A 19,995-nucleotide genomic window follows, 5' to 3' on the forward strand; every position below is an offset into this window, starting at 1 on the left:
ATACAGTCTATGCACACGTCCAGTCGATTTCATGAAATAGCATGAAGAACACCCACACTGACAGCATTTCAATGCAGCAACGTTCGACCACAACGGTTGCTACATTAAAACTATAGAGAACATCTCTACAGTACTGTCCTTCCTTTTCAAAGAAATCAGAGGGCAATATTTAATGGTTCCCTGCGTCAAGGCCGACATGCACCGCAGGCTCTCTCGTGTGTTATCTGGCTACCTGTGTGAGCTTGGTGTTTCCTCCGTCGACAAACTGACAGCGCAGGTCGACCGACTCGGTGGGGTACGCCTCCACCTCTGGTACCACCCTCACCCGCTGACACGAAGCAGCTGTGGATGGAGAGAGAAAGAGTGAGTGAGTGAAACACATATCAGCCTCTCCAGTTTCTGCCTGTGGCTCACACGTACAGAACCCCCACCCAACCCCCTCTTATAACCCATACTAATGCTGAGTGTAGTGATTGAGAAGTGCTCTGCCATTTGAACCAGAATTCTCCCCCGCAGGGAGACAATGGGGGCCGGGGGCTGTCAAAAGCAGCAATCAGCCAGTCTTCACAACCCCTCCTCCCCAAAACGACATATTAAAATCACTGGGATCAAAATAGACCTAGATCTAGTTTCAGGACATTATGCAGTGTGTAAAGCTCTCTCGGACTCAGGTATAACTACCACCTGGGCCATAATACTGAAAGAGAAATAACCACTTATCACTAAAGACTGAGCCTATTATTTACAAGTATCGAAATGGAAGGCTCAGATTCACCCCTCACATCCTGATAATGGCTGTCTATGATTTCCAGTAAACCGATTTCCTTGTATGCCAGCGTTTTAGATAAACGAGATATGACTATAGTGGAATTTAAAAGGTGCATTCAGAGGTGACGCTGCATGCAGGAAGTAAACACAAAGCGGATCAATTTCCCCAACAACTAAGAGCGTTGAAGCGCGAAGATCAACTTCTCCGCCGTTTTGGTCCCGTAGCAGCGTAAAGCGCCCCCGTGCACATGCGCGGACACACCGTGTGACTGTGTGAGAGCAAAGTCTTGCATCTCTCTCATCTCAATATCTGCGGTGCGGTTTGTTGCGACGTCATCTCGCCGAGTGTGCCTTTAACCGTGCTCCGCAGTGCTGTGCATGAAAGATCCGAGGAGCACAGCCTTGAACCGGTGCCTACTGTAAGCTAAATTGACATGAATAAAAAGCGACAGATTAAGATCTCTTACGTCTTTCGTTCAAAGCACTTCAGTGTGAGCTTTGAGCTGGCAAGCACGGAAGGAGGAGTTCCTTTGAAAAACAATGACTTCCAGCGTCAACAGAAAACAGGTATTAGATCCGAGTGAGCGCACCGTCGAGAAATCAGCTCGACAGTATCACAAAAGCGAGAGCTGTGCTTCAGCTCAATACGGGCTGACATAGACATATGTTGGAGAACAGCAGAGGAAAACCCACATCATTATGCAGTACTGCACAATTAACCATAATATCATGGAAATGTATATATTTGTTCTCCATGCTATAGTCCTGTGACACTCTTATCAAGGCTACTCCTTTCATGTAGACATTTAATCAAAAAGATTCCTGCATTAGTCAGGAATCATTAGGGTTCATTAGCATCACTAAGCAAACGGGAGTGAGCAATAGCCTATTGTCACTGGGCTCATTATAATAATATAATACACGCAGAGTCAACGTCATATAAATCTTCCGGCTTGTAAAAGCAGCAGTGAACGGGAGAGAAAACACAATTAACACCTCAGCCATAAAATCAGTGGCGTTAACCACACTGGGGCAATTACAGGTTTCAATGCAAACACTTTTCCCCTGCTGCCTAGTTGGCCAAAACGCTGACCTCGTATGTACAGTGTTGATTTGTTTCCCCAACTTCATCAAATGCAGTTTAGGTCAAAGTGAACGTGGGAAGAGAAAAAGCGGTCGAAATGGGAGAAATATTAAGAGGAAGCTTTACGACCTGGAGTCTGGGTCGTTTAAAGAGTGGGATCGGTCAAGTACGTGGAGCACCCTTGATAAACACTCCCGAACTAGCCAAATCAAATCCAATTTTACTCGTCACACGCTTCGTAAACAACAGGTGTAGACTAACAGTGAAATGCTTACTTGCGGGTCCTTCTCAACAATGCAGGATTGGTCATCAGCACGTAAAAACGGCTGCTATCCACTGCAGCGACTAGTCAAGCGCAAAGGTATAATTACCGATATTTCTGCCTGAATGATGTAAAAGTGGCAAGTAACGGGATAAGGGGGGGGGGGGCTGGATTAGAGACAGAAGAATAGGTTCAGGTGCTGGCCGAGTTGAGGCACCCGAAATGAAAAGAGAGAGACCGAGGGAGGGAAAGAAAGCGAGAGAGAAGGAGGGAGAGGAAGATGGAGAGGGAGAGAGACACACAGAGAGGGGGAAAGAGAAGGAGAGAGAGCCAAGGCCCGCAGAGGCAGTACTAGAGGAGGGTGGAGAGCACAGGAACAGAGAAACTACAGAGGGAGCTGGAAGAATTGTATGTGGGCACTCTGTTCTTTCTTTTACACCAAAATAGATGAAGAAAGACAAAGCAGGAAAGAGAATCGAGTGCTGCTGTGTACTTCAGGCCAGAATGTGTCGAAAGCAAAGGCACTTTTCCCACCCGCCACTCTTTATGTGACCCCTGCGATGAGCGTTGGCGCAGTGATGACATCGCTGCCATATTAAAGCAGACCTCCGGTAGTGCCGGCCTATTCGTCTCCCTCCTCCCTCCCTCATCTGAATCCATTAGCTCTGCAGGTACACTGATCACAGCCAAATGGCCATACTAGAGGATTAGGCTCTGGCAGCTAGGGTCATACCTCTCTTTCCCTCTGTCCTTCCCCTTTCACTCTCCCCATCCCTCTCACTTATACAAACACACACATAAAGGCAAACCGCAATACAGGCAGAGCAAACTCAGTAAACACACATCATGCAGAGACAAAGACACACACCTCACAAAAGGACACACACAGAGAGAGACACACAGATTGGACACACACCTCACAAAAGGACACACACACACACTCAGAGTGCCTCCAGCTGTTTCCCTCACTCTCCTGTCGATCTGACAGACACTAAGCAGACTGATCCTCTCAACTCTGGCTGTCACCGACTGCCGGCTAGCTCTTTCGCTCTCCACTGCACTCTTTTTCTCGCCTCCTCTTCATCTCAAGGTCAAAGCAGTGCTCCCTTCCATCTTCTCTGTACTCCCCAATCCTTTTGTCCCCATCTTTCTCATCTCTACCATTTTGCTCCGTGTCAGTGCGCCTCTCCATCTACCTCCCTTCCACTTTTCACTCCCAGGGTCTCAAGTCAGCTCTCTTTTACATCCAATGTCCTATCACGTCATTCACTCTCTTCTTAAGCTTGTAGTCTCCGACTCACTTTTTTTCCCCTCTCTCTTTGTGCTGTTCTCCTACCCCTCTGTGCTGTCTTTGTACAGGGAGGATGGTAATATGTGGAGTGTGTGCGCACACGCTGCGATGCATTGGGAAAGTATTCAGACACTGACTTTTTCCACATTTTCTTACGTTACAGCCTTATTCTAAAATGGATTAAAGGAAAAAAAGGTAATCATTCCACACACAATACCCCATAATGACAAAGTGAAAACAAGTGTATACATTTTTGCTAACGTATTCTACATACATACATACATACATACATACATACATACATACATAACATACATAAACATAGGGGCAAAAGTATTTAGTCAGCCACCAATTGTGCGAGTTCTCCCACTTAAAAAGATGAGAGGCCTGTAATTTTCATCATAGGTACACTTCAACTATGACAGACAAAATGAGAGAAAAAAAAAATCCAGAAAATCACATTGTAGGATTTTTAATGAATTTATTTGCAAATTATGGTGGAAAATAAGTATTTGGTCAATAACAAAAGTTTCTCAATACTTTGTTATATACCCTTTGTTGGCAATGGCAGAGGTCAAATGTTTTCTGTAAGTCTTCACAAGGTTTTCACACACTGTTGCTGGTATTTTGGCCCATTCCTCCATGCAGATCTCCTCTAGAGCAGTGATGTTTTGGGGCTGTTGCTGGGCAACACGGACTTTCAACTCCCTCCAAAGATTTTCTATGGGGTTGAGATCTGGAGACTGGCTAGGCCACTCCAGGACCTGCTTCTTACGAAGCCACTCCTTCGTTGCCCGGGCGGTGTGTTTGGGATCATTGTCATGCTGAAAGACCCAGCCACGTTTCATCTTCAATGCCCTTGCTGATGGAAGGAGGTTTTCACTCAAAATCTCACGATACATGGCCCCATTCATTCTTTCCTTTACACGGATCAGTCGTCCTGGTCCCTTTGCAGAAAAACAGCCCCAAAGCATGATGTTTCAACCCCCATGCTTCACAGTAGGTATGGTGTTCTTTGGATGCAACTCAGCATTCTTTGTCCTCCAAACACGACGAGTTGAGTTTTTACCAAAAAGTTATATTTTGGTTTCATCTGACCATATGACATTCTCCCAATCTTCTTCTGGATCATCCAAATGCTCTCTAGCAAACTTCAGACGGGCCTGGACATGTACTGGCTTAAGCAGGGGGACACGTCTGGCACTGCAGGATTTTAGTCCCTGGCGTAGTGTGTTACTGATGGTAGGCTTTGTTACTTTGGTCCCAGCTCTCTGCAGTTCATTCACTAGATCCCCCCCCCGTGTGGTTCTGGGATTTTTGCTTACCGTTCTTGTGATCATTTTGACCTCACGGAGTGAGATCTTGCGTGGAGCCCCAGATCGAGGGAGATTATCAGTGGTCTTGTATGTCTTCCATTTCCTAATAATTTCTCCCACAGTTGATTTCTTCAAACCAAGCTGCTTACCTATTGCAGATTCAGTCTTCCCAGCCTGGTGCAGGTCTACAATTTTGTTTCTGGTGTCCTTTGACAGCTCTTTGGTCTTGGCCATAGTGGAGTTGGAGTGTGACTGTTTGAGGTTGTGGACAGTCTTTTATACTGATAACAAGTTCAAACAGGTGCCATTAATGCAGGTAACGAGTGGAGGACAGAGGAGCCTCTTAAAGAAGAAGTTACAGGTCTGTGAGAGCCAGAAATCTTGCTTGTTTGTAGGTGACCATATACTTATTTTCCACCATAATTTGCAAATAAATTCATTAAAAATCCTACAATGTGATTTTCTGGATTTTTTTTCCTCATTTTGTCTGTCATAGTTGAAGTGTACCTATGATGAAAATTACAGGCCTCTCATCTTTTTAAGTGGGAGAACTTGCACAATTGGTGGCTGACTAAATACGTTTTTGCCCCACTGTATATATATTTTTTCCCCGATAAGTATTCAGACCCTTTGCTATGAGACACAAAATTGAGCTCAGGTGCATCCTGTCTCCATTGATCATCTTTGAGATGTTTCTACAACTTGGAGTCCACCTGTGGTAAATCCAATTGATTGGATATGATTTGAAAAGGCACACACCTGTCTATATAAGGTCCCACAGCTGACAGTGCATATCAGAGCAAAAACCAAGCTATGAGGTCGAAAGAATTGTCCGTAGAGCTCCGAAACAGTATTGTGTCGAGGCACAGATCTGGGGAAGGGTACCAAAAACTGTCTGCAGTATTGAAGGTCCCCAAGAAGTGTCCTCCATCATTCTTAAGTGGAAGAAGTTTGGAACCACCAAGACTCTTCCTAGAGCTGGCAGCCCGGCCAAACTGAGCAATCAGGGGAGAAGGGCCTTGGTCAGGGAGTTGATCAAGAACCCGATGGTCACTCTGGCCGAGCTCCAGAGTTCCTCCGTGGAGATGGGAAAACCTTCCAGAAAGACAACCACCTCTGCAGCACTCCACCAATCAGGCTTTTATGGTAGAGTGGCCAGAAAGGAGCAACTCCTCAGTAAAAGGCACATGACAGCCGGCTTGAAGTTTGCCAAAAGGCACCTAAAGGACTCTCAGACCATGAGAAACAAGATTCTCTGGTCTGATGAAACCAAGATTGAACTCCTTTGCCTGATTGCCAAGAGTCACGTCTGGAGGAAACCTGGCACCATCCCTACAGCGAACCATGGTGGTGGCATCATCATGGGGATGTTTCTCAGAGGCAGGGACTGGGCGACTAGTCAGGATTGAGGGAAAGATGAACAGGGCAAAGTATAGAGATCCTTGATGAAAACCTGCTCCAGAGCGTTCAGGACCTCAGACTGGGGGCAAAGGTCACCTTCCGACAGGACAACAACCCTAGGCACACAGCAAAGACAACGCAGGAGTGGTTTCAGGACAAGTCTCAATGTCCTTGAGTGGCCCATCCAGAGCCCGGGCTTAAACCCGATAGAACATCTCTGGAGAGACCTGAAAACAGCTGCGCAGCAAAGCTCCCCATCCAACTTGACAGAGCTTGAGAGGATCTGCAGAGAAGAATGGGAGAAACTCCCCAAATACAGGTGTGCCAAGCTTGTAGCATCATACCCAAGACGACTCGAGGCTGTAATCGCTGCCAAAGGTGCTTCAACAAAGTACTGAGTAAAGGGTCTGAATACTTACATAAATGTGATTTCTGTTTTGTTTATGAATTTGCAAGAATTTCTAAAAACCTGTTTTTGCTTTGTCATTATGGGGTATTGTGTGCAGATTGACGGGGGGACAATTTAATCCATTTTAGAATATGGCTGTAAGGTAACAAAATGTTAAGGGGTCTGAATACTTTCCAAATGCACTGTATATAAAAAGAGACCATGTGAGAACATTAGAGTTTGTGTGTGAGAGAGATAGAGAGAAAATGTATTGTGTATCTGTGTAAAACGAAAGGAACAAGAACTGGTGTGTGTGTGTGTGTAGAGGACTGGTGATTGCAAGATCTGCATAATATACAATGTGATTCACTCCGAGTGAACCCTCCTCCCATAGCACCCTGGGTGGTTCTGTAGCCGTGCATCACGTCTGTGGAATGGCTCTCCAGCCCTACGGCTACAGCTCTACTGCCCAGCCCTTCTATGATAAATGTATGTGGGCCTCAGCACCTCACACAAACCTGCTAACATACCCCCAAACACAGTTATCCACACAGCCCATCTATACACACAGAAAATAAAAGAAGCTATTCATTTGGCTACAGACGCATGCTTCTAAAACATGCATGAATGAGGCTGTGCCTGCCACAGTATGTACATGCTCGTCTTCATACTTCTATATACAATTATTTAATCATTCCTCTTCACAAAAGCCCAAACACAGCCCCGCAGCATTCCAAATAGTTAATAATTCATCCGCCTGGTTATGAGCGAGTTCTCCCGCTTATTAAATTATTGACAAGCAACATCTATACTGCACCTGACCAGGGGAGAGAGAGGAAGAGGATGTGGGAGGAATGAGATGAGGAAAAGGGTGGTGGAGTTGGATCGGGGAGAACGCTGTGTGTGTCCCCCCCCCCCATTTGTTTCGATGCCTTGTCGATGCCTTGTTGCCATGGACTCCACTGCTTCTGTCACGAGGGCCGCGATATTCATTTGAGAGCCATTAGAGTCGGTCGCTTGTCTGTCAGGCACACAGCACTGGAAGTTAATGACTGAATGGAACAGGCAGCGCAGAGTGAACGTCGGCTGACGGGAGAGCAGCACTTAAGACGAATGGAGTCCAGGTGCACACCGTTGCAACCCAGTGGCTTTGACAAGCTGTTTTGACGCACGTCAACAATCGTCCCTATTAAGAGCGGTCAACTACAAGCCAGACCCCCACCCATGTAAATGTCTTTGATAGAGGAGGTCTGTTGAAAGAATGGACGTCACACCTTCCTTCGAACAAATATGAAAGGTAAAAGATATGTAGGAGCTGGAGAAAGTGGAAGGGAGAAGTCCTTTTGGGACAATTGACATTGTTTGGACAATGCCTATATTCCGTAGTGGGGAAAACCCAGCGAACCCCCCTCCCATTACCGCATGTCAAAGCCATAAAGAAAAGCCACACCACCACAATTACAGGGCACCCACTTCGGGTTATTTTTGCCAGAAATCCCAGACTGTGGGCTTAAAGTTCCACAATCCATCCAAAAACAAAACTTCCCTGAATCCTGCTTGGGCTGTACATTATTTACAATGACAGTTTGTCTCTACGGATGTTACACCTCCCTTTGCCCTCAGAACAGCCTCAATTTATCTGGTCTTGGACTCTACAAGGTGTCGAAAGCGTTCCACAGGGATGCTGACCCATGTTGACTCCAACGCTCCCCACAGTTGTGTCAAGTTGACTGGATGTCCTTTGGGTGGTGGACCATACTTGATACACACCGGAAACTGTGAAAACCCCAGCAGCGTTGCAGTTCTTGACACACTCAAACCGGTGACCTGGCACCTACTACCATACCCCATTCAAAGCCACTTAAATATTTCGTCTTGCCCATTAAGCCTCTGAATGGCCCAACACACACAATCCATGTCTCAATTGTCTCGAGGCTTAAAAATCATTCTTTAACATGTCTCCTCCCCTTCAGCTACACTGAATGAAGTGGATTTAACATGTGATCTCAATAAGGGATCGTAGCTTTCAGCTGGAATCACGGTGGTCAGTCTGTCATGGAAAGAGCAGGTGTTCCTAATGTTGTGCACACTCAGTGTAGATCCGTCATGTGGCGAGGCAAAGACCTATTTAGCTAGGGATTAACGTCAGGCATGATATTTATTCCTGAATCTAAAGGGTTACCCGTATAATAAAACTAGCTCTGCGAGCGCGAGGAACAGCACCGGGTAGGGGAGGGGTTGGTTTCTAACACCGAATAGGGCGAGTTTCTAAAGAGCACACTACTGTCACCGAGCCACAGGCAGCAGTGTCTACATTTATAGTCAATCATCACGGTAAGAAAAGCCACCCAGGAGGGGAAACGCGGAATTACATTAAGGGCAAGAGACGTATCCACTAGAATGAGAAAAGGCAGCTTAATCCAAGTTTGCATCATAGACCAATCACTCTCCTGAGCGCAGATGAAAAGATCCTGGGAAAGGTTCAGGCAAATACATTGGCGAAGGTCCTTGGAGGTATATTCAGTCCTGCTCAGACTGGGCTTATTTCATTGTTACAGTTCAGACAGTAAGCCATTAAAGAAGGTTGATTAAACAGAGTGCGGGTTGCTGCGTACTCACCCTCTCAATTGCCTGGCTATGGATTTTGTACAACGCTCTTTATTATCTGGTAGACTTTGTAGACCGGAGTACTCCACTGCACTCCATTGGGAGACGTCGGGTTATGTGTATTCTCTTGCCTGAGTGAGCGACCGCACCGCAGAGGTTAGCCAACGGCAGTTGCTTTGTCTTTTAAGTAAGCGGGTTGAAAATACAGCTCAGATATTGCGCAATTGATTTTATTTCTTCTTCTTTTAACACAATGTTCCGTCAATTTTTTTCCCCCGCACTGAGCAAATTTCATGGCTGCTGAGTGCAAACTTCAACATTGTGAGAATTCTGTGTTCTGTGCAACGTTTACTGTGAACACAGGCTATACCCGCTTCAAGCTACAGTTTTAAACGGCGGACAAGTAGGCAACCTGATCATAATAATGTAGGCCTACCTGAGTGGCCTACCATCAAAAACAATGAAGAAAATGCATCCCATAACATTTTAATGGAAATAGCCGTTCTATCATTCAGCCTACAGTAGCAGCCAATGTGGTGTTCAATCTGGGCCTACATTCCATGAGGCTGAACGAAGAAAACATGCAGGGCTTGACATTAACCTGTTTAGCCACCTGTCCTTCAGACAAAGGCGACGAAAATGTTGTGTTTGATGCAAGAAACCACTTTACAAAATAAAATGTATTATTATTATTATTATTATTATTATTATTATTATTATTATTATTATTATTATTATTACCATACCATTATTACAGAAAAATCAGACAAATTATTCTACCCTCTGCCTATTTTCTACTAGGGACCCAACGGCTTGGAAACGATGATGATTCAAATAGCAGGTGATTCGCCCCAAGCAACCGGGCTATCCCTAAGGAAGATACTTCCCCTGATTAGCTTGAAATGGATAACGAAATGTGAGCAATGTAAACAGCCCCAGATGATGCCATCAGTTAGCTAGCTAAATACCAGGAGACTAATGTATTAAGATACTAAGGCCTCTGAATGGGATGTAACATGCAGTGAGTACACTATTCAATTGAAACAGCCTCCGTTTCAACTCCAGACAGCAGTCAAAGGTCACACTGTGCCCACCATTTCTTTTTTGTACTTTTAAACCCTTTTTTCACCCAAATTTCATGATATCCAAATTGGTCGTTATAGTCTCGCCCCATCGCTGCAACTCCCGTACGGACTCGGAAAAGGCGAAGTTCTAGAGCCATGCGTCGACCCCGCCGAGCTGCACTGCTTCTTGACACACTGCTCGCTTAACCCGGATGCCAGCCGCACCAATAATGTTGGAGGAAACGCCATCCAGCTGGTGACCGAAGTCGGCGTGCATTCGCCCGGCTCGCCACAAGGAGTCGCTAGAGCGAGAGTTGGCAAGGACACCCCCAGCCAACCAAACCCTCCTCTAACCCAGACAAAATTAGGCCAATTGTGCGCCGCCTCATGGGTCTCCCAGTCGCGGCCAGCTGCGACACAGCCCGGGATCGAACCCGGGTTTATAGTGACGTCTCTAGCATTGCTATGCAGTGCCTTAGACCGAGAACACTCGGGAAGCCCTGTGCACACCATTTCTGTCAACTCAACAAACCTAACATGCATGCACAGTGTTTTCATCAACATGCCATAGGTATAGATTTGTGGACGTCGGATGTTTAGAACTCCGTCAAGGACGTTGCCGTAAGGGCAACACAGCGGTTCAGGACTGGAGCTGCATTAGAGCCAACCTGGCAGAGGTTTATCTCGGCTGTGTGTCAGGAGTTCTCACAAACACACAGGTGGCGAAATCGTGCCGGCTTTGTGACTTAAGTCCTCAAATTAGGGGTCTTGCTGCTTCAAAAAAAATGACCTTATTGAGGGATTCACACCGATTAAAAATACCCAAATCTCTCGTCTCTGGCTTCGAGGCCGGGGCCGGGCTGCTCTCTCCCGTTGATTACATACATATCTGACTCTGCTCTGATCCCTGGATTTCCAGGATCACAGGCACAATCTGTCAGATGGGTGGGGAGGAAACATAACGGGAGAAATTTAATTAAGTAACAGCAGGTCCTTGGGCTAAAAGATACTCTTTAAGTCTAGCACCCTTTTCACCTCTACCCCGATAAAACTGACATGTGATAGGCCGGTCACAAAGTTCCAGTCACCTCTTCTTGAATAAAGGAAAGATACGATTGACAAGGTCAAGGTCCCTGAATGTCACAGACTAGCTGCTCACACTGTGCGCCAAAATGAGGAGGGCCGTCAACCTTGTCCGATTCTATAAATTCAGTTTTGGTTTCTGGCCACATCAAATGTCTTAACTTTCCTCACAGTTCCATCTGGTTAGTAATCCTAAACTATCAAACACAAACACAATATTGTACCAGTGCCCTTCAATCAAAACATATCAAAATGTCCTTGGCTGAGATTAGTCTGGACGAGAAACTGTCCAAATCCCTCCCCTCTCTCCCGGCAACAATATCAATATTTTCACGACTCACTCAAGCCAACCGTAAATAAGTCGTAAACAGACTGAAATTCGATCCCAACCCAGCTCGTGATTTCCAGGAACGCATGCTGGGCTATTGGTCGTCAAGGAGATGTGATGGAGTCACTGTGGACGAGGAGAAGCAGCTGTGAAGCTGAGCAACATCTGCTATTTCTCAGTCACATCTGGTGACAGCCCCGCTCATCACAAAGCAGACAGGCTGCCAAGAGTGGACCGGGGATGGGGAGGGGCAGGAAAGGGGGAAGGATAGGGAGAGATAAGGGGGTAGAGTTGGAACAGACCATAGTCCTATAGACCTGTACAAGGACAGATAATTGCATAGTAAATTAACATATTTGCGAAGCTGTTATTCCATCCATGACAGCAATCAAGAAAATACGCATTCACTGGCATATGTTACAGACAGATGATCAGGAGCAAGTTCAGAATCTGAGGCATGGCAGTTGTCACGTGTCGATATGCCGACCAGTGAAACTAAATGTACGGATGGCGAAGAACGACTCCGTACAAGACCATACATTTCAAGAGAGAGCAGGTAGGTAGGTACGCTTTCTTCAAGAGCATTGACATTTCAAAAACAGGCTTCTCCCCAGGAAACCTGATCACTTGCTAAGCCCGTCTTCAAGAGAGACTCTTCACTCCTCCTCTACACACTCCCACCCACTGCATCTGTCATTCACCGGCTGTCCTTCCTCTCAGTCACTCGCTTTCATGGTTCCCCTCTCGCTCTACACCACATCAGTCTCCCCTCAAAGACAAACAGAAAATACCACGCCAAGCCTGTAGAATATCCATCCATCTGCATTTCTTTTAACACCTTGCCAAGCCTCTGTCACAGCACGGATAAGGCAAGCAAAGAGATCATCAATAAAGTGACAGGGGAACGCACAAACAGAACAAGAAGGCTGTACATCTGCATTGCTTGCTGTTTGGAGTTTTAGGGCTGGGTTTCTGTACGGCACTTTGTGACATCTACGGATGTAAAAAGGGCTTTACAAATACATTTGACTGATTGATGTGGTTGCTAAATACATTTGATTGATTGACAGGGTACACTCACATGACAGTTTATTATGTACACCCCCCCCCCCCAGGTTCACGGAAATGGCTCGCTCCTACAGACAGTGAGACATATGGCCGCCGTGGCTTGCTACACAGTGCATTCGGAAAGTATTCAGACCCCTTGTCTTTTCCCACACATTCTTCTGTTACAGCCTTATTCTAAAATTGATTAAATTGTTTCCCCCCCCCCCCCCCCCCTCCCTCAATCAACACACAATACCCCATCATGAAAAAGCAAAGAGGTTTTTATACATTTTTGCAAATGTATTAAAAATAAAGAACTGAAAAATCTAATTTACATAAGTATTCTGACCCTTTACTCAGTACTTTGTTGAAGCACCTTTGGCAGCGATTACAAGTCTTGAGTCTTCTGGAGTATGACGCTACAAGCTTGGCACACCTGTATTTGGGGAGTTTTCCCCCACTCTTCTCTGCAGATCCTCTCAAGCTCGTTCAGGTTGGCTGGAGAGTGTCACCGCACTGCTATTTTCAGGTCTCTCCAGAGATGTTAGACTCTGGCTGGGCCACTCAAGGACATTCGGAGACTTGTCCCGGAGCCACTCCTGCATTGTTTTGGCTGTGTGCTTTGGGTCGTTGGCCTGTTGGAAGGTAAACCTTCACCCCATTCTGGAGGTCCTGAGTGCTCTGGAGCAGGTTTTCATCAAAGATCTCTGTACTTTGCTCTGTTCATCTTTCTCTCGACCCTGACAAGTCTCCCAGTCCCTGCCACTGAAAAACATCCCCACAGCATGATGCTGCCACCTTGCTTCACAGGATTCACCAGAGCTCAATTTCAAATCTCATAGCAAAAGGGTCTGAAAACTTATTTACATCAATTAGTTTTTTATTTATTTTAAATACAGCTGCCCTCCAGGGCTTTTCACTCACGATAGTGTCTAGGGTTTACCGAGAATGGTGCAAAACAAAAAAACATCCAGTCAGCGGCAGTCCTGTGGACAAAAACAGCTTGTTGATGAGAGAGGTCGAAGGAGAATGGCAAGAATCGTGCAAGCTAACAGGCCACAAACAGACATAACGGCACAGCACAACAGTGGTGTGCAGAACGGCATCCCAGAACGCACAACTCGGTCCTTGTCACAAATGGGCTACTGCAGCAGACGACCACACTGGTTTCCACTCACATCAGCTAAAAACGAGAAGAAGCGGCTCCAGTGGGCAACACCATCACCAACACTGGACAATTGAGGAGTGGAAAAACATCACCTGGTCCGACGAATCCTGGTTCGTTTTGTGTCATTCTGATGCAGAGTCAGGATTTGGCGTAAGCAGCATGAGTCCATGGACCCATCCTGCCTGGTGTCAACGGTAGGTTGGTGGATGTGGTGTACCGCCATCCTGCGTGATGACATCGCTTCGGCATGGTCCAACATCCCAGTGGAACATTTCTGACTTGTAGAATCAATGCCCCAAAGAATTCAGGCTATTCTGGAGGCAAAGGTGGGCCTGACCCAGTACTAGATGGTGTACCTAATAAACTGTCTGGTGAGTGTACACCTTCACTGTTGTCTACAATGGACTTTACTGTCTGATTGTAACATCCTAATATAAAAATACCAGTGAAGAGGTGCTCTACACAGTCACCCACCTCTTTGGGTAAATGTGCCCTGTGTAGGTATCAGCTTACATAGTTAATGGAACTTGACCCCTTTTTATGTAGCAGTACGTTCACCACTATGACCGTGGGACTGATTTCTCACATACAGTGGGGAGAACAAGTATTTGATAACCTGCAAAATCGGCAGTGTTTCCTACTTACAAAGCATGTAGAGGTCTGTAATTTTTATCATAGGTACACTTCAACTGTGAGAGATGGAATCTAAAACAAAAATCCAGAAAATCACATTGTATGATTTTTAAGTAATTAATTAATTGCATTTTATTGCATGACATTAGTATTTGATACATCAGAAAAGCAGAACTTAATATTTGGTACAGAAACCTTTGTTTGCAATTACAGAGATCATACATTTCCTGTAGTTCTTGACCAGGTTTGCACACACTGCAGCAGGGATTTTGGCCCACTCCTCCATACAGACCTTCTCCAGATCCTTCAGGTTTCAGGGCTATCGCTGGGCAATACGGACTTTCAGCTCCCTCCAAAGATTTTCTATTGGGTTCAGGTCTGGAGACTGGCTAGGCCACTCCAGGACCTTGAGATGCTTCTTACGGAGCCACTCCTTAGTTGCCCTGGCTGTGTGTTTGGGGTCGTTGTCATGCTGGAAGACCCAGCCACGACCCATCTTCAATGCTCTTACTGAAGGAATGAGGTTGTTGGTCAAGATCTCGCGATACATGGCCCCATCCATCCTCCCCTCAATACGGTGCAGTCATCCTGTCCCCTTTGCAGAAAAGTATCCCCAAAGAATGATGTTTCCACCTCCATGCTTCACGTTTGGGATGGTGTTATTGGGGTTGTACTCATCCTTCTTCTTCCTCCAAACACGGAGAGTGGAGTTTAGACCAAAAAGCTCTATTTTTGTCTCATCAGACCACATGACCTTCTCCCATTCCTCCTCTGGATCATCCAGATGGTCATTGGCAAACTTCAGACGGGCCTGGACATGCGCTGGCTTGAGCAGTGGGACCTTGCGTGCGCTGCAGGATTTTAATCCATGACGGCGTAGTGTATTACTAATGGTTTTCTTTGAGACTGTGGTCCCAGCTCTCTTCAGGTCATTGACCAGGTCCTGCCGTATAGTTCTGGGCTGATCCCTCACCTTCCTCATGATCATTTATGCCCCACGAGGTGATATCTTGCATGGAGCCCCAGACCGAGGGTGATTGACCGTCATCTTGAACTTCTTCCATTTTCTAATAATTGCGCCAACCGTTGTTGCCTTCTCACCAAGCCGCTTGCCTATTGTCCTGTAGCCCATCCCAGCCTTGTGCAGGTCTACAATTTTATCCCTGATGTCCTTACACAGCTCTCTGGTCTTGGCCATTGTGGAGAGGTTGGAGTCTGTTTGATTGAGTGTGTGGACAGGTCTTTTATACAGGTAATGAGTTCAAACAGGTGCAGTTAATACAGGTAATGAGTGGAGAACAGGAGGGCTTCTTAAAGAAAAACTAACAGGTCTGTGAGAGCCAGAATTCTTACTTGTTGGTAGGTGATCAAATACCTATGTCATGCAACAAAATGCTAATTAATTACTTAAAAATCAAACAATGTAATTTTCGGGATTTTTGTTTTAGATTCCGTCTCTCACAGTTGAAGTGTACCTATGATCAAAATGACAGACCTCTACATGCTTTTTAAGTAGGAAGACCTCAAAAATCGGCAGTGTATCAAACACTTGTTCTCCCCACTGTACATAAAAAACAACTAGGGCACAAAAACAAACGAGGTAAAACAGACTGAGCAGGAAACCAGGCTGGCCTATTTTCTGTGTGTTCTGACATACTAGCCTGTCCAAGGTCTGAGAGTTGAGCAAATGGCTCCACGCCGCGTGAGGTCTTCACCAGAGGAAATGCTCATGATGCAAAAAAATGGTGTTTTGTTATTCTGTGATTTTATCTGGTGGGGGGTTTATTTAGTAGCCCACTTCCAGAGGTCTACCCGCCTCGGCACGAGCAGTCAGTCTACCCACTCAGCAAGAGCAACAATGGGCATTTCCTCACTGTCCATTTGCTCTACCCTAATTGAATTTGTCTCGTGAAGGCAGCTGGACAGAGCCCTTGCATCACCTGACTCACGGATAGAAATGCACAGTGTCGAGTCTATCCATTTCACTGTCAGAAAGATAGATGGCTAGCTATGCACAGACACAGTTCAATACAATTCTAACCAATGAGAGCTGTGCAAGAATCCTCACATCATTTGGATTTACTGATGTCGATTCACAGGGGGTGTTCGAGTCCATCCGTTCAGCGTCAGATCAGTAGATCTGTGCAGATTGACGCGGAGTTCAGACGATGTGAGACAGCCCCCCCGACTCTCCCCACAGGCTTCTGCGGGAATCTCCCACGCCAGGCCTCCCTAATCATCATCACCCCAGTTTCTTCCCTCTCTGATGTGCGCTCACGAAGCACAGACCTTCATCACTTCAGCTCATTACAGAGAACAGTAGACACCTTCCCTGTCAGCTTAGCACTCCCCCCCTCCCCTCCCCAGCCCCCGTTCCTCGTTTCTAGATTCCATTACTTATAATGAGGCAACCCCACCCCTCTCTGCCTTCTGCCCTCAGTCTCAGTGACAGATCATCTCCTCCATTATCTCTACCTTCTCTAACTACTCTCTTTTGTCTGCTGCGGCAGCTTCTCTCTTTCCTGCTGTTAGCATTCACCCCATTCTGGTTCTTCACACGGTTCCCTCCAGCTCTTCTTTCTCCATGTCCTCTCCTCTGATTTCTTCCTGTCAGATCTCTCACTTTCTCCACCTCCCCATTCATCAACACCTGGGTCATTATCCCAGTGGATAAGCAGCGGCAGATTGCGCAACTGTTTTCTCTAAAAGCACAGTTTTTCCGAGGTCAGCCGAGCATCACCTGATCCAAACCTACAACACAGTATGAAGAGCCTTAGTTCTGATTCTGGGTCAGCCGTTATGGACACCTCTTCAGGAGGATGCCTGTGTGGCGAAACAAAAGCCTCTGCTCGGGCTCCCGGTGTGACCGCTAATTAGGTGCTCGTCAGCGTCAGCCTGTCCTGTTCAATCCGGCACAGTCCCCCCCCCTACAGTGTCCCCAGAGTGTAGGTACTGCCTAATGAAGTCCTGTAGCCATCACTGCTAATGGAGCCGTCACATTGCTTATTCCAACAGTGCCAGGGCCTGGACCCTCTCCAGTATCCGATGGGAGGCGGCACCGCGGCACAGTTTATCTGGCAGACTACTGGAGTGACAAAGATCGAGAGGGACAGTCTGTGTGCGAGTGTGTCTGTCGGGGTCAATGGCAGAGGTGTCACTGGAGATTCCCAGCGATACGGTGACACATTAGCCCACATTTGATTTCCGGAAGGAAGGAAAGTGTCCACTGAGCGATACTATACTGCCGCCGAGACGGTGGCCCTGGGTAGTGTGACTGTTCATTCATAGTCCGACGGCGATTGGGATCTTCGTTCACCAACTACCAAATGCAAAACGTACACCGCCTCCGCCAAGCTCTACTCACTGAGGCTTCACTCATTGAGAAACTGTTGAATTCCGTTGGCTTTAGATTGGAAATCGGTCATCTTTTACCCCTTCTATCTGGAGGCTGACCGTCCTAACGGAGAACGGAATGCCAGAAATGCTCACTTCATGTTGGTTGCTCTGAGGGAGAGCTCATTGCGTTTCCCTGGCTCCCCTCCCTTGACACCCCCACCTTCGCTACCTCCCTCCCTTACTCTCATTTGCTCGCCTTCACATCTGAATAAATAAACATAGGGAGGGGTGGCGGAGTGGGAAAGTAGGGCACTTCAACCTGAAATGTACTGCACCAGTCTAACCAATTTGCAGAGATTGGACAAGGAAATACAGTGGACAGACAGACAGACACACAGAGAGAGAGAGAGAGAGAGAGTGCATGTCTGCTAAAGAGGGGGATGGTTTGAAACAGGAAAATAAACCAGGCAGTCTCTGTCAGGGTGAGCTAAAGAGGGAGAAAAAAAAATGGAAATATGAGCGATGGAGGCCTGGGTTGAAGAGGTGAACTGAATCAAGGGAAGTGGAGAGGTGGCCTGAGAGGAGAGGTAGATGGAGAGAAAAGGAGAGAGAAAGAACAGGGGAAGTGGGGGGAGAGAGAAAGCGGAAGGGGAGCGTTTCGACATGGGGTACAGAAGGGACACATTTCCACAGTGCATTAATAATCTATGCCGGTTCCTGTGGGCATGACGTGCAGGCACCGTCCCCCTCCTCTCTTCTTCTGCTCCCTCCCAAGGCAGAGTCTATTTAAATGTGTGTTTAAAATCGGGGAGTACAATAGCTCTAATGGCGGCTGGCGTCACAGCCCTCCCTTCCCCTCGCTTATCTCCCCTCTTCCTCTCTCTTCCTTCCTCTCTCTGGAAGAGAGCAGGAGAAAAGAGGGCGAACAGGGAGAGGGAGAGGGTAAAGCAGTCCCTCGGCCCCTGAGCGCCAGGCCTTGTGGTGATGATGAATTAATGAATCGCTGACAAACTCTTAGGCTGCAAACGAGTGTAAGCACTCGCCGAGGGGACGTGATGGGGGAGGGGGGGGGGGGGCTAAAAGCATTGCGTCTGAAATTAGGAAATAATAAAGTTGGGTTGCAGCCAACAGGGTGGCGCCTGGGGGGGGGGGGGGATTCAACCCCCCCCCCCCCCCCCTCACTCTTCCAGCTCCCCAAAATACTGGCATGCGCAGCGCCCATGCCCACCAAGCAATCATAAACACAGCTCGGCTGCAACGTGAGGCCCAAATAAAAGGGGAACCAGGGAAGAAAAAGGCCCTTGGGGGCCCACGGGGTGGTTTTTAGTTCAGGGGAGGTCCTCAGCAGCACGCACCAATGCTCTCCACAGGCAGAATGTGCAGCGAGACGGAAAATAGCAAAGCTGGGAGATAAAAAAAAAAAAAGAGGATATATGTCTCTCTTTTACATGCTGCTTCACTCATCCGGTTTCTTCATCGACAACTCCAAGGCACAAACCCCCTCAGAGTCCTCGGGCATCACATTCTCCTAATGTTTCTCCGGTCATCGTCCGTCCACAGTTCTCTGTCGGAGGGAGATTCTGGCGCCCCGCCACCGTGACCTTATCCTATCTGACCTCCGTTAACCTTTATCTGGTATGGTTTCCCCGTCTCCTCTTCACTACACATGGATCGGGGTCTGACTCGAATCCTGTCAGCGCAGTAGCTCCATTAAAGGGATACTTTGGGATTTTGGTAGTGAAGCCCTTTATCTACTTCCCCAGAGTCAGATGAACTTAGGGATACCATATGTCATGTCTGTGTCCAGGACATGCTAATAGATACCTGTAGACTTCCAGTAGTTAGCGTTGGCTCGCAAAACTACCTCAACTGCTTTCCTATACTGGACACAGAGACATAGAAATGGTATCCACAAGTTCATCAGACTCTGGGGAAGTAGATAAATGGGCCTTTGCCAAAATCCCGAAGTATCACTTTAAGCCATAAACGATATCTTGATTTAGCACCGGGGGGGGGGGCATGGTCTGTTTGTCCTCCATTGGGGGGGGGGGGGGGGGGCATGGTCTGTTTGTCCTTCATGGGGGGGGGCATGGTCTGTTTGTCCTCCATTGTGTCGCTGGGAAAGCTCTTCTAATCTGGTGGCAATTCTTATCCTGGGTATATAATTAGCAACAGGGTGGGGAAAATGGTCACAAAACCCAGGGCTTTTTGTCTGGGAA

At 47.0% G+C, this 19,995-nt stretch overlaps 1 protein-coding gene across 2 annotated transcripts in view; it reads right to left on the reverse strand.

The window, feature by feature from the left end:
* Positions 1 to 19,995, reverse strand: part of pvrl2l (PVR cell adhesion molecule related 2 like) — an 83,180-nt gene that overhangs the window by 51,706 nt on the left and 11,479 nt on the right. For both annotated transcript variants that reach the window (XM_036952772.2, XM_036952771.2), the window contains exon 2: positions 233 to 342. In XM_036952772.2, the coding sequence (XP_036808667.1) occupies positions 233 to 342 (110 nt within the window). The remainder of the gene's footprint in view (positions 1 to 232; positions 343 to 19,995) is intronic.

Source organism: Oncorhynchus mykiss, chromosome 18, assembly GCF_057628025.1.
Source record: "Oncorhynchus mykiss isolate SJ-2025 chromosome 18, ASM5762802v1, whole genome shotgun sequence".
In the NCBI taxonomy this organism is placed as follows: Eukaryota; Metazoa; Chordata; class Actinopteri; order Salmoniformes; family Salmonidae; genus Oncorhynchus; species Oncorhynchus mykiss.